This window comes from Sceloporus undulatus, chromosome 1, assembly GCF_019175285.1.
Source record: "Sceloporus undulatus isolate JIND9_A2432 ecotype Alabama chromosome 1, SceUnd_v1.1, whole genome shotgun sequence".
NCBI lineage: Eukaryota > Metazoa > Chordata > Lepidosauria > Squamata > Phrynosomatidae > Sceloporus > Sceloporus undulatus.
Genome location: NC_056522.1, coordinates 375,617,161 through 375,631,996, shown reverse-complemented (window position 1 = coordinate 375,631,996; position 14,836 = coordinate 375,617,161). Strand labels below are relative to the sequence as shown.

The 14,836-nt window shown below is 43.2% G+C and overlaps 1 protein-coding gene across 1 annotated transcript; it reads right to left on the bottom strand.

Moving 5' to 3' along the window:
- Positions 1-3,459: 3,459 nt before the first annotated feature.
- Positions 3,460-14,141, bottom strand: TBPL2 (TATA-box binding protein like 2). Its single transcript, XM_042478917.1, has 7 exons — positions 14,091-14,141; positions 10,609-11,003; positions 8,501-8,588; positions 7,483-7,574; positions 6,677-6,844; positions 4,123-4,217; positions 3,460-3,539 (listed from the first exon to the last, which is right to left on the bottom strand). Exons 1-7 carry the CDS (start codon positions 14,139-14,141, stop codon positions 3,460-3,462), a joined length of 969 nt encoding a protein of 322 aa, XP_042334851.1.
- Between the last annotated feature and the right edge of the window lie 695 nt (positions 14,142-14,836).

Here is a 14,836-nt window from a genome sequence, read left to right as displayed (position 1 = left end):
AAGGGGCGGGGTTAAAGGAAAGTAACTAAAGGAGGAAAGAGGCAGTGGAGGGACGAATGGGGCGGAGCTACTGGGATAGGGGGATATATGAGGGGCGGGGAATGGGATGACGTATTTAAGAGGCGGGGTTAAAGGAAGGCCAGGAAAGACAGGAGGGAAGCGAACGCGGAGGGACGGATGGGTGGGGCTAGTGGAATGGAGTGACGTAGGAGGCCGGGGAAAGTGGCGGTAGAGGGACGAATGGGCGTGGCTACTGGAATAGTGACGTAGGAGGGGAGGAGAATTGGATGACGTAAGGGGGCGGGTTTGAAAAAAGGTTACTAAAGCGGAAAGCGGCGGTGGATGGACGAGTGGGCGGGGCTACTGGAATAAAGTGATGTAATAGGGGCGGAGTTAATTGAAGGTTGCTATAGAGAGGAGGAAAGCGGCTGTGGAGGGGCGAATGGGGCGGGGCTACTGGGATAGGGTGATCTATGAGGGAGCCGGGAGTGGGATGACGTAATAAGGGGCGGGTTCCAAGGAAGGCCACTAAAGGGAGGAGGCAAGCGTCGGGCGAGGGACGAGTGGGGAGGGGCCAAAGGACTCGATGACGTTTTAGAGGGCGGGGCATAGGTTGACGTAGTAGGGCCCGGGTTGAAGGAGAAGCAAAAGAGTGGCTGGACTAATGGGGGCGGGGCTAGCATGACGTATTGGGGGCGGAGGATGGAATGAGGTCTTAGGAGGGAGTTGACTTTGTTGCTATTTTCACTTTCACATCTATTCTCCTTCAGAGTCCATGCTAGAAGCTCGAATGTGACGTCAGTCTTTGTTCTCTGAAAAGATCAACCTCTTTCCCATGAAGTCTCCATGCTACACAAGAGCATAACAATCATACCTTTGTTTATATGATGTCTCAGGCAACGCTCTTGAAGACTTGCTCTTCCAGGCCTAGGCTTTCTGGCCTTCAACAGGAACCATTTTAAACCTTAGTTAACCATCGCCACATCTGAACATTTTCCATACAAATTAGAAAGTAGGATACAGACCCCAATTTGGGGCTTGGTAGTGGCTACAACACCCGGCAGCCGCTGAGGCCCCGATCCGCCGCTTTTCTGGCTGCGGGGAAGCGCAAAAGGCCGCTTCCCCGCAGCCAGAAAAGGGGTGTCCCTGGGGCTTCAAGCCCACGGACACCCCACGGCGGCAGGGAGCAAGAAAGGGGGCCGCTTGGCCCCTTTCGGTAGTAGTCCGCTGGTGGCGCAGCCTTCAGACAGGCTGGCCCAGCAGACTGAAACCCAGAAGGAGCTCCGAAATGGAGCTCCTTCCTGCTCCGTGTCCAGGGTGCCACTAAGCGCCCTGGCGCGGAGCTAGTACGTCATGGACGCGCCGCCCGTCTAGAGGCGGCAGCGGCCATGACGTACTCACGGCGGCGGCCGTGCAGAAGGGCCGCCGCCGTTTAGGGCGTGTTCGCCACGCACTAGTGGTTAGGGCGGTGCGGAAGCACTGCCCTTTGTAACCCTAGTGGTGGTCGAACACGCACTAAACTGCCGGTATGTAAACCGGCCATAGTTTAAGAGTTTGATGACGTATTTGGGGGGCGGGGCTGATGGAATACGGTGACGTATGGGGGGCGTGGGTTAAAGGCTTTAGTGACAGCGTGAAGGGGCGTGGCCACCCTAAGAGGCGTGGCCTGGGCCTCTCCTTCTGGGCCGATCTTGGCAGAGTCTGGAGAAGTTCCTTTTGGAAGAACTACCGTTCTCTGAGGCTGCAGAATTAACGCCAGATGAAGCCCAGAGTCTGAGCCCAGTCCTGGGAGAGAGCAGGAGAGACATAGATACAAGAAGCAAACGCTGCTGTGGTTCAGCGCAGGGCTTTCCTGAGTCCTCCTGTGTGACTAAGAGGCCGCGGGGCTGGAGGGTCTCCGGAAGAGCCTCTTCCAGAACAGGCCAACTCCGCCAAAGCCACAAATGCAGAGAGAGAGAGAAGAGCCTCATTAGAAAAGGGAGGAGGCCAAGGCCAAGAGAGTCCGTCCTTTCAAGCGGTTCAAAGCCTTAAGAGGGGACAGGAGGATGGTGGCCTTGTTTCAGTCTTTGAAGGGAGCAAGCTTGTTTTCTGCTGCTCCAGAGATCAATGGATGCAAGCTCCAGGAAAAGCAATTCCAGCTCAGCATTAGGAGGACCTTCCTGAGAGTCAAGGCTGTTCGGCAGAGGAAGACACTCCTTCCTTGGAGACTTCAGCAGAGGCTGGAGGGCGATCTTTCAGGCGTGCTTTGACTGGGAGTTCCTGCATGGCAGAATGGGGCTGGACTGAGTGGCCCTTTTGGGCTCCCTTCCAACTCTCTGCTTCGATGAGGGGCAAAACAATACAGTGAACATTGCTATCTGGTTTTGAGATGGAGCCAAGCAACCGCCGGGGTCCCTGGCCCTTCATTATCCAAGCAGGTTTAGGGCTTCTAGGGGTCACAATCCAAGCCCTTGTTCTACCTCTCAAATCTGTTTTGGCATCTAATCCCAGGCCACCCCTTAGAAAAGCTACTGAAGGTGGGGTTTTACTGTGGAGGTAGAAGTAATGCAGCGCCAAGACCCTTGTAACTGGCGTGGCTCCATTCTGTGGAACCTGGGATCTGTAGTTCATTCTGGCATCAGAGCTCTCTGGCAAAACATCTGACAAGATACAAAGGCCCTTGTCCTGAAAGGCCTGAGGAGGAGGAGGAGGAGGAGGAAGACCCGGCGGTCTCTTAGTCACAGCTTTGGCAGTTAACAACAGATTATGCATTGGTTTACATTTAGTTTATCAGGTCTTTGGATCAAGGCCAGCGATATAAGTAAATAAGAGGAGATGGGCTCTTGTGCCTGGGTTACGGTGAGCCTTCAAGTCCCTTTCATGGGGTGTTCTTGGCAGGAATTGCTCAGAGGAGGTTTGCCATTGCCTTCTGCTGAGGCTGAGAGAGTGTGCCTTCTTGCCTGAAGCCACTCATTGGGTTTCATGACTGAGCTGGGAATCGAACCCTCTTCGCCAGAGTCACCATCCAACACTCATCCATTATCCATGCTGGCTCTTCCTCAGAAGTCAACTGGTTCAAGGGAAAGAGGCAAGGAGCAATTGTTAAGACTTATGGCCCTCATGGAAAACCGTGTTTCTTTATGACGGAATGAACAATGCTATGAACTAGAAGAGGCCACAAAACCCCCACAAAAAACTATGGATGCCGGCCGTGAAGGAATTCAACTTCACAATGTTATAAACTGAGTGGTTTCATTTTATTTTAGGCCAAAGTAAGACACTGAATTGAAAACATTCAAGAGCGAAATATAATTTAAATGGCGTTTCAAAATACAAACTCAAGTCTCTAAAGTGTTTTATTAGAGCTGATATATATTTGTTATATACCATATTCCACACATCTGGTACTTTGCACTTAGTGCAAGGCTTAATAAAACATATACAAACCGATATGTTCTTTATAAATCTCTCCTCCCCAAATTAAGAGGATTTCTTGAAACCTTTCAGGATTGGGTAGATGTTTTCAAAGGCTTCGTATATTTCAGAACGGTCTTTGGCGCCTGGGAAAAACAGTTTTGGAGTTAGAATAATTCACCAGACTTGGATGAAGCCAAATCCAGTTGTTAATCCCAGACTGGATCCATTGAAGAGATTGGGATTCGGTTTAGAGACATGCATCATTTATCCAGTATGTGTATACTAATGGATTAAGAATGATATTTAGCCCTGATGTAAAAGACAGAAAGAGAGAGCGGAGGTGCAAACAGAAGGACATTAGTGAAGATCCGTGACCCAACAATAAACTATAGGATATTAAGAATCAAATATCTATATATAGAATATATGATGTTCGCTGGAGTTTGAGTTTAGGAACACCTGTGGATACCAAAATCCACGGATGTTCAAGGCCCATTATATACAATGACATAGTAAAATAGTGTCCCTTATTAAAAAGTGGCAAAATTAAGGTTTGCTTTTTGAATTATTTTGTTGTCGATGGTTGAATCCATGGATGCAGAATCTGTGGATATGGATGGCTGACTGTATAGTATTTGTCTTGCTCTTCAGAGGTAGAGAAACACCCAAATTCTTAAGCCTCTGAGACGCATAGGAGCCGATGTGTGCGATGCATGAACTACTTACCAGTTAATACAACTTTTCCAGATACAAAGATAAGCAGCACAATCCTTGGTTTGACCATTCTGTAGATAAGGCCAGGAAACAGTTCTGGTTCATAGCTGCAATTTGTTTTTGTTTGGTTTAAATATCATTCGCAAAACGGCTGAAGAATTACAATGCACCAAGTTCACTGACAAGTTTACAACAACTTCCCTTCATATAGATATATGAGAAATGTATTTCTATTTGAAATATAAATGTATGAACAAATAAAGCGTGAACTCTTTCCTAGAAGCCTGTCATACCTTGGAGACTTGAGACAAAATGTCTCTTTGGAAAAGATAATAATACTTTGATAAAGTAAAAAGTAGCAAGAAAAAAGGAAGACCACATTACAGGTGGATTAAATATTCAGGGAGCATCATAGATAATAATGCAGCTTGACCCCACATTAAGTGCAATAGCCCCATCCTATGAAATCCTGGAGTTTGCAGTTTTACAAGGACTTCTCTGCCAAAGAGTGCTGGTGCCTCTCAAAAAACGGCAAATCTCAGGATTATATACGATGGAGTCATGAAAGTGGCATCAAACTACATTGTTTCTACAGTGTAGATGCACCCTTGGTTGAAGAAGACACAGCAATGAGTTTGCAAAACCTGAGGAGGGCTGTTAATATCATAATGTCTTGGAATCTCACATTCATAGGGTCACCGTGAGTTGAAGCTGCCTTGACTAAAGTATCTTTCCCCCCAGGTCCCATAATTGTTATTTGGTCTTAATTTAATTGATCTAGACTTAACGTGACATTTCGCAACCTCCTGGACTGCTTACATTTTTAGATCATTATCTGCAATTATTAGTTTCCATCTGTAGGCAGCTGGTCAAGATCTATATGCGTGGCCATAAGAAAAGGAGAGGCTGGCGAAAAGAAAACCTTATTATCCAAGCATGCATTTTGAAGCAAACCTTTGAATGGCCTGGGTTGAATAAAACATTTGACTGATTTTGCTAGAACATGTTGAACTGCTCTTCTTTTTTTCAGTCTAGAAACCGGTCCCTATTCTTCCCATTTATTTCTACCTGATAACAAATGGTCTTTAAAAGATCTAGTGCCAGGAGCAACTCTACTTTGTTAATTCAGTAGATTTCAGAGACAAAGGCTGCAGTTTGACATCACTTTAACTGCTATGGCTCAATGCTATGGAATTCTGGGATTGGTAGTTTTGTGAGATATTTAGTCTTCTCTGTCAGAAAGTACAATTCCCAGAAGGAGTTTGTTTTAGGATTATATTATTTTCATATTTTAGCATTTTTTTAGTATTGTATTTTATTGCCTGTTTTTGATTATATATATGGCCTCATTCCCACTATGTTTTAAACCGATTTGAAGTGGTTTAAATGACTCTTGTTCACACTTGAGCTGAATTGCTGAAGCAGTTTGGAGATGGGAACCATGTGCTAGACCCATTTAACACACTTTTTGACGCTAATTTTTCCCACATCTTTTGCAATAAATTGATCAGTGCAAGTGTGAATGGGATGTGGATTGGAATCGATTTTTTAATGGCATTATCAGATGATCGTCCACCGAAGAGGGTCCCTTTGGAATCGAATCATTGGCCAATGCGAACAAGAAGTGGGTTATTTTACAACAAGAAAATGCAATCAGGGCAAATGCAGTGTGAACCATGCTCCGCTGTTGAATCAATCCATAAATTCGGATCACAAACTGATTTATTTGTAAGTGGGAATAAGACCTGATTTTGATGTTCTCCCCTTTAGTAGAAAGGGTGTTATAAATATTATTATTATTACTATTCTTATTAATTCCATAGCATTGAGCCATGGCAGTTAAAGTGCCATGGTATCAAACCGGATTATTTCTGCAGAGTGGATCCAGCCTATAAAAGCTTATCTTTTACTCAGTCCCAAAAGTGCTACAAGATCCCATTGCATTTTGTTAACTGGAGTACACCCATATTAGGATCTTTGTAACTGGCAGATTACATTTATGATATTACAACTGCCAGCCTACCCAAGCTAAGATGGTCACTGTGAGTTCTGTGGCCATGCTAGTTGGGGAATCTGGGAAACCGTGGTCCGAAAATCGTAACTTTACAAACGCTCTGTCCACAATCTGCCAGCATCCAAAAGCTTATTACAAAAGATGCTCCCGACTAGGAACAAATGTGGTACTTTCAGCTTCCATGTCAACTGGTTTTTTGTTCCCTTTAGGGGATGGAGACTCGGGACGTTATCAGACAGGGAAACGGGAAGTAAAATCCAATGGCAATCCGAATGCAATCATGGAGTTTCACATTATTGCGTGATAGACTACCACACGCAATTTCGGGTAATGGGAAGTCAGTCCGAACGCAATCATGGGGTTTCACTTTATTGCGTGAGAGGTGATCACACACAATTTCGAGCAATGGGAAGTCAGTTCGCACGCAATTCGAATTCACGTAAATTTGCTGAACTAGCCAGTTCACGTGAATGCGTTCTGACCCCACTTTCTTTTCATTCGAAATTAAGAGAAATTCCTCCTATGTGATAAACTCCATTAGGACAGACATACCTGCTGAACTGCTGATGCGTTAGAACCAAGCCTTCTAGCCGAATGGGGAACTTCACATCACAGCTGCCCACCATGTTCTGGATTTTGAAGTCCAGGAATTTTGCAGGGAAGCCGAGTTTTTGTACCACTCGGGCGTATTTCCGGGCTGCCAGCCGAGACTGTTCTTCGCTGCAGGTCAACAAAGGGGAGAAGCAAAGAAATATAGTGGGTCCTTATCATCTGTTGGGATTGGGTTCCAGGAATCCCTGTAGATACCAAAATCAATGGATGCTCAAGCCCCATTAAATACAATGGCAAAGTAAACTGGTGTCTCTTATTTAAAAATAGTAATATTAAGGTTTGCTTTTTGGATTATTTTCTTATTGCTGAATATTTTCAAACCATGGATGCTTAATTCTGGGGATAAAAAAAATCGTGGATATGGAGAGACAACTGTACACTCAACAAAATTGCAAGCAGGTCTTTCCATGTCATTCTTGACCTGACCTTACTCTTCCCATCAGAAACCTTTTTGGCCAAAGAATGGCCATCTGCCACTACAATACCCTGTCCTCCAAGAATGTCAATTTTGCACGAAACGCCTTCCAATCCCTTCAACTGAAACTGGAAGTGGACTTCTGATTCAAGTTCAATTTTCCTTTTTTATCACAAGGTTAAAAATGACTTTTAGATCTCCTAAATTTGCTCTCACAAGGAGCCCTGTTGTAACATCTTCCCTAGATTTCAGATTTGGGCCCTAAAATCTGAGGGCCTGGAATGGTCCTGACCTGGCGACCCTAGTTTATAATAAAGCCAAAGAGTCTTACCTTTTTGCTCCTGTGCAGACCATTTTGCCGGAACTAAATATAAGCGCTGTTGTTCTGGGTTCTCTGATTCTCATGATCACAGCAGCAAACCTCTACAATACAAGAAAATCCAGTTTATTACCTTGCGAATCCATATCAAACAAGTGCATTAGTTGATATATAAAGAGAACTTTGATAGTATACGATTGCTGTTTGAAAATCCATTAAAACAAAGATTTTAGGTGGTGGTTGTTTTGGGCCTGGGATTGCTTCCAAAAGGAATTTTCCAAGGCTTTCCCCATGTCAAAGAAAGCAAAAATATTAGAGGATTGCAACTCTCCAAGAACAAAACATCATCACATTCCTTCAGCTCATTTACTGCTTGTGAGGATTAAAATTACTGCTATTAAAAGCAGTAATGGGATTACAAATGGGCATCTCATGCCATTCTAACATGGTGAAGCTATTATTATTATTGGTATTCATCATCATCTTGTTTTTCTCCCAGTATAGGACTCAAGGAGGCTAGCTTGACAAGCTATTAACCTTGTAAAGAGGTTGCTTCCTTCCTCTCCACTCTCCAGGCGCCCTCTGCACTGCAGAATTATTGCAGTTTGACACTGCTTTAACTGTCATGGCTCCATCCTATGGAATCCTGGGACTTGTAGTTTGTTGTGGCGGCACCACAGTGCTCTGATACAGAAGGCTAAATATCTCACTAATCTACAAATCCCAGGATTCCATAGCACTGAGCAACAGCATTTAAAATGGTGTCAAACGGCAATAATTCTGCAGTGCAGATGCTGCCTTCATTTGACATTTTAGAAACTTGTTTTTAAAAGTGATTTTTGGATGCTTGTGGCTTTGCTTCTTCTTTTCTTGGTGGTGTTTTGGGCAATCCAGCTGGTCTCTGGAGGGTCCCAGGGACAGAAAATTGACCTTGTCTGATAAGGTGTAGTGGGAGAAAATGGTAAACCAGTATGAGAAACCAATAAGACGAACCAGTCCAATCTGCCAGAGTAACCTGCCCGGTGCTTACCTTTGGGTTGTATTCTGCATTTCTGGCATGAAGAGCTATATTCTTCAGGTCTAGCTTGCAAGCCAGGTTTACAGTGGCCACAATATTCCTAGGAGATCAAGTGCATCTTTAAGGATCACAGATAAGAGAGAGAACAGCAGTAAAACAGATTCCTTTCAGTGTTTAAGACCAGAATCTAAGTAATGGCAACTTCATACCCTCCAGGATTTCAAAGATGCAAAATAGGATCTAAATGGCCAAGCACCTTCTGCGTACAGACTGAGTGCCAAAACACATTGGAGAAATAATCCAGTTTGATATCACTTTAACTGCCCTGGCTCAATGCTAGGAAATTCTGGGATTTGTAGTTTTGCAAGATATTTAGCCTTCTGCATCAGAGAGCCATGGCAGTTAAAGCAGTATCAAGATGGATTATTTCGGTGGTGCGGATGTAGACTAAGTTAATTCAGCAAAGGGAAAGGAGAAGGCAAAACCTTATCCTTCCCTGGAGGCTGTGACAAAAGCTAACTGCTGCAGCCTCTCCTGGGTACAAAACACACTGCAGAAATAATCCAATTTGAGACCACTTTAACTGCCCTTGTGCAATGCTATGGGACTCTGGGATTTGTAGTTTTGTGAGACATTTGGTCTCTGGTGCCACAATAAACTACAGTTCCCAGGATTCCCTAGCACTGAGCCAGGGCAGTTAAAGCAGTCTCAAACTGGATTGTTTCTGCAGTGTGTTTTGGAACTTAAACTGTCCTGGCTCAATGCTATGGGATTCTGGGATGTGTAGTTTTGTGAGACATTTAGCCTTCTCCCGTGCCACAATAAACTACAATTCCCAGGACTCTCTAGCATTGAGCCAGGGTGGTTAAAGCGGTCTCAAACTGGATTGTTTCTGCAGTGTGTTCTGGACTTTAGCTTGTTTCTTCTTCCTCATTTAAATCTTTTGCAAACGGTTGAACTGCATTAATTCTGTAGTGCAGATTCAGCCAAGAGGAGAGGGCTTCTAACATTGATTTATCTCTTCTCATTTCTATATGTCTGGTTCAGCACAAGGGTCAAGAACAACAGACAAACTATCAGAGGTTGCCCAGCCATGCTCTATGTCTGCATCCACACTGAAGATCTGACACCACTTTAACTGCTGTGGCTCAATGCTGTGGAATTCTGGGAATTGCCTCCCCATCATTGTGTGCAACTCAGCTCTTAACTTTTTTTGCTGAAAAGCAGTATTGTTCTCAGCCCTTTTGCTCTGTTTCCAGTAAGAAGTGCCGCTGCGCCTATTGTGAATGGAAATAATAGAGAGAAAGTACCCCTGAAACAAGGATGAACAGATAGCCTGACCCCAAAGGAGGACAAGGCACCACAAAATGTAGGACGTTCAAGAAAAATGAAGGACTTGAAAAAATAAAAACCACTCAAATAGGTGTAAGTTCACATGTCTTAGTTATGCTCAGGATAGACATTTTGAAATTCCTCCTCGACAGAAGGCTGAAATGTAGGACATGTCCTGGAAAAGGAGGATGCCTGGTCACCCTGATGGAAACGAGAGTTAAGGCTAGACATTGGGCTGCATCTACACTACAGAAACAATGTAGTTTGACGCCGCTTTAACTGCCATGGCTCCATGCTATGAAATGATGGGATTTGTTGTTTTGCGAAATATCAACCCTTCTCTCTTCAAGAGCTCTGGTGCCCCAGCAAACTGCAAATCCCAGGATTTAATAGGATGGAGACATGGCAGTTTAAAGTGGTATCAAACTGCATTTAAATTGTGCCTTTTGTAAATTTTGGTGATTATGTTAAGCGCTATGCAAAACTTACAGCGCTGCATAAACAAACTTAAATAATAATACGTAATAATAGCAATAGCTCCTTCATTTATGTACCACCTAAGCAGTTTCTAAGCAGTTAATAAATAATAATAATAATAATTTTAAATTGTGGGTTTTAAAGGTGTATTATTTTAATAGGTGCATATCTTATTTTAACTGTTACGTTTTAACTGATGTTGTTTATCTGTTAACTTGTTGTTCCTTACCTCAATTCATGGGGAGAGGTGTGTAAGGAATAAACATATCATTATTATTGTTTTGAAGCATCCAACCTTAAGGTTGACTCACTGTAATTGTGGGACGATGCCCGAACTTTCAGAGGTGGGGGTCATGGGGGTCCTTGGGGTCATAGGGGTCATGGGGAGACTGGACTCCGATGGGTCAGTCAATGGCTGGGTTGAGTTTTCATCCCTCGATCTAGATAGGTTGCGGCCATCCAGGAATGCCCCACTATCTTGGATCCCCGGCTGAGACCCATTTGGCTCTTCCAACATGCTGCCTCCATCGTCTTTGTTATCCCGGCCTAAATCATCTGGTAGGAAGCTGAGATCCACCGAAGAGAAATCTTTGATCTCATCAGGATGAGAACTAAATGATACATCCAGAGATGAAGGAATAGGCAGGTCGGTCGCAAAGGGGCTCATAGGTGTATACATAGGTGGGCTAGTTGGCGGAAGGTCGTCCTGGCAAAATACAGGTAAGAAAACAAAATGGTCACATTTGGGGTCCTGCCAAAAACAAGGCACCATTGTTTGTGCTGAGTTCTACACTCCTTAAGCATCATCATCATCTTGCCTTCTTCCCAGTATAAGGACTCAAGGTGCCTTAACCAATTTAAAACAGTACAAATAAAAAAAAAATACAAAGCATTAAAACACAAACTTTAAAAAAACAAATAGGTGACTATATGTCGACCTCATGTATAAGTTGAGGACAGGTTATGCATCCAAAATTATGGGTTTTGGTATGACCCATGGATAAGTTGTGGGTTAGCTTACAGTTGTAAACCGCCTGGCGACTGTTTAGAGTGGTATGGAGCAACATATAAGTGAAGATGCTATTGGTATTGCTAAATCGAGAGTAAAACGTAGGGGCAGAAGGATGTAATGAAGCAAAGGAAAATTATGCCAAAGAACTTATGAAATTCTGGTAGGCAGAACTATTTGTGCTCATCCTAAAAGGTGGAGCAATGAGAGAATAGAGGGGATCCATGCTTCTTTTAGCTGCTCCCAGGATGGACTAAACTCTATTCAGAGAAAGAGGATGGCTCATATATATATATATATATATATGACTATGTGATGAATGTTGCTGTCCTTGAGCAAGCAGGGACCACCAGCATTGAGGCCACGCTATTGAGGACGCAGCTGCACTGGGCAGGACACGTTTCTAGGATGAAGGACCATCGCCTCCCCAAAAGCCTATTCAGGAAGGGGCTAAAAACCTTCGTTTTTCAGCAAGCTTTCCCCTAATTCAATGTAATTTCTGGTCTCTCTTCACTGCATGTGTACTTGAGCTAGCTTGGAAGTTGTTATTTGTAATTTTTAATTCATTTTATTGTTGTTTTTATGGAACTGTGTGTCATTGCATCCTGTAACCCGCTTAGATCTATGGCTAGGCAGGCTATAAATAAAGATTTTATTATTATTATTATTATTATTATTATTATTATTATTATTTATTTATTAAAATAGTATTCTATGGTGAACTCGCCACGGGTCAAGAGCCTAAGAGGGGCCCGCTAATAAGAGATACAAGGACTCCCTGAAACAATATCTCAGGCTTGGCCAAATTGATCACCAACAATGGTCTGCCTTGGCCTCGCATCGGGAGGCATGGAGACGCACTATCCACGATGCTGCAGCCTTTTTCGAAAGCTCACGCCGAATGAGTTTCGAAGAGAAACGACAACACAGAAAGAACCACAACCCGGAAACATCACCCAAGGAGACTTTCTGCTGTGCCTTCTGCAACCGGACCTGTTTATCTCGGATTGGCCTTTTTAGTCACCAATGCGCTTGTACAAAGCACGGGATGCATCCTTCCTGAATCTTCGTTCGCGAAGCAAAGCCATATATATATATATGAGTTAAAGTACAGTATTTACATTGACCTGTGGATAAGTCGACCCAGTGGGTTTCATGACCAAGCTGGAAATCAAACCCTGTTCTCTAGTCCAATGTTCAAATCACTACACTCAATAGGACATCCCTTCAAATACTTAAACATGTCACCTTTTAACTTTTTCCTCTCCAGGCTAAACAGACCCAGCTCCCTAAGCTGCTTAAATCAACTCTTTACTCAGTTCCCTAAATCAGAGATGAAGGCTATGGGGAAACAGACATTTTTAGTATGTGAAGTCGAAGGCTTTCATAGCCAGCATCCGTAGTTTTTTTGTGGGTTTTTCGGTCTATATGGCCATGTTCTAGAAGAATTTATTCCTGATGTTTCGTCTGCATTTGTGGCTGGCATCTTCAGAGAATATTTAGTATGGTTTAAACCATTCAGCACCTCACCTCTTTTTTTAAAGTAATAATATTATTTTCACCTCCTCAAAATGTCTCTTTGTAAGTATTAAATGCCATGGCTCTAACACATCTGTTTTATTTCTTTATTAGTTAAAGTACTGCTATCCCACCTTTATAATTTGAATTTGAGTAGAATCCAAAGACATAGATCTGGAGAATCAGAATGCAAAGGGATCTTGTCGCACCTTTGAGACTAACTGAAAGAAAGAAGCTAGTATAGTAGCATCAACTTTGGCAGACACAAGTCTACTAAAAGTAGTTATCCTGATAGGTGCTGCAAGATCCCTTTGCACAATGGAATCTCAGGTCAGCATACTATGGAAACAATTTAGGGCCCTTCCAGATTAAAATCATGAATACGGTAATTTAAACAAGATAAAATTGTATTAAACCAAACATAAATTAAAAGGATACTAAATGATACAATTTAACACTACCTAAACATACACTTTGGGGTAAGTTATAGGTTGAGTTTCCCTTATCTGGAATTCTGAAATCTGAAATGTTCCAAAACATGAAACTTTTTCCTACTACTCCTTTGGAGTAGACAGAACTGAGAGAGGGAGACCTTTGCTTTTTGAGGGTTCAACATACACAGACTTTGATTCGTGCATAACGTTATTACAAATATTGTATAATTTTATGCAAATTTTTAAAAGGTGTATATGAAACATACATTAATTTTGCGTTCAGGCTTGGGTCCCATCTCCAAGAGATCTTATTACGTGCGTATGTGCAAATACAGGTATTCCAACATCCAAAATAATAATAATAATAATAATCTGAAATCCAAAACAAACCCCTCTGGTCCCAAGCATTTTGGAGAAGGGAGATTCAACCTGTATAATGTATCCTGTTATACACAATAATTTTATACTTAACATTTTCTAATAATTCTGTGTATGAAACAACGTTTGTGAGCACTGAACCATCAGAAAGCAAAGGTGTCACTATTTCAGCCACTCATGGGGACGATTTTGGAATATTTCAGCATTCCAAATAAGGGATGCTCCACATGTATATTCTGTATAGCAAAATAATGAGCAGTTTACTGAACTTTGCTGTAGCATGTCACTTCCACAAAGCCTGGGCTAAAGAGCAATTAACAACCCTCTTACTATGAGCAGCAGAGAAAGCACACAGCTATTCTGCAGTTCCTCCTGGTAAACATGGGAATAATTGCAAATGTATCTGCCCCCAAGCCATGTTAAAATGGACTGCATTCATGATCCTTGACTTTACCTGGCTTGTGCACTGGTCCAAGTAACTTTCTAGTGAGAACTCTTCATCCATGGCTCAACCTGCTGTTTCCAGGGCAAACTCTGAGACAACTAACTCCCCCTGACTCCTTTGGAGTAGACAGAAGTTGAGAAGTGCTGCTCCAAAGGGAAGCACAACTAAACCCCAACAGACTCTTTCCAGCTGGTGTTATTAAGCTAAATTCCTGCAGCTGTGTGAAGGAGGGATTCCCTTAGTGGGAAAAAGGAGCCAGGTGCCTTCAATGAGAAAGAATGGAATTTGGGCTTAAGTCCATATCCTGTGCCTATTAGAGTAGGACCAGGGAATCAGCTGGGAAAGTAGTATATCAACACATGTATTTCTGCATGGCACACATGTGTGCTCCTGCATGGTGGGGAGTTGGACTGGCCGGCCCTTGTGGCCTCTTCCAATCCTAGGATTCTACATACATATCTTTCACTGATTCAGACAGTTTAGTGTAGCTAGGACTAACAATTGGCTTTTCGTCAAGCGTCACCTAGAAGTTTCTTGGGGATTGTCCTCAAGATTTATTAGTGTGTTGTATGACTTATGGCAACCCTATAATGGGGTTTTCTTGGCCAGATTTGTTCAGAGGAGGTTTGCCATTGCCTTCCCCTGAGGCCAAGAGCGTGTGACTTGCCCAAAATCACTCAGTGGGTTTTGTGGCCAAGCTGGGAATCGAACCCTACTTTCCAGAGTTGAGTCCAACACCCAAATCTCTGCACCGT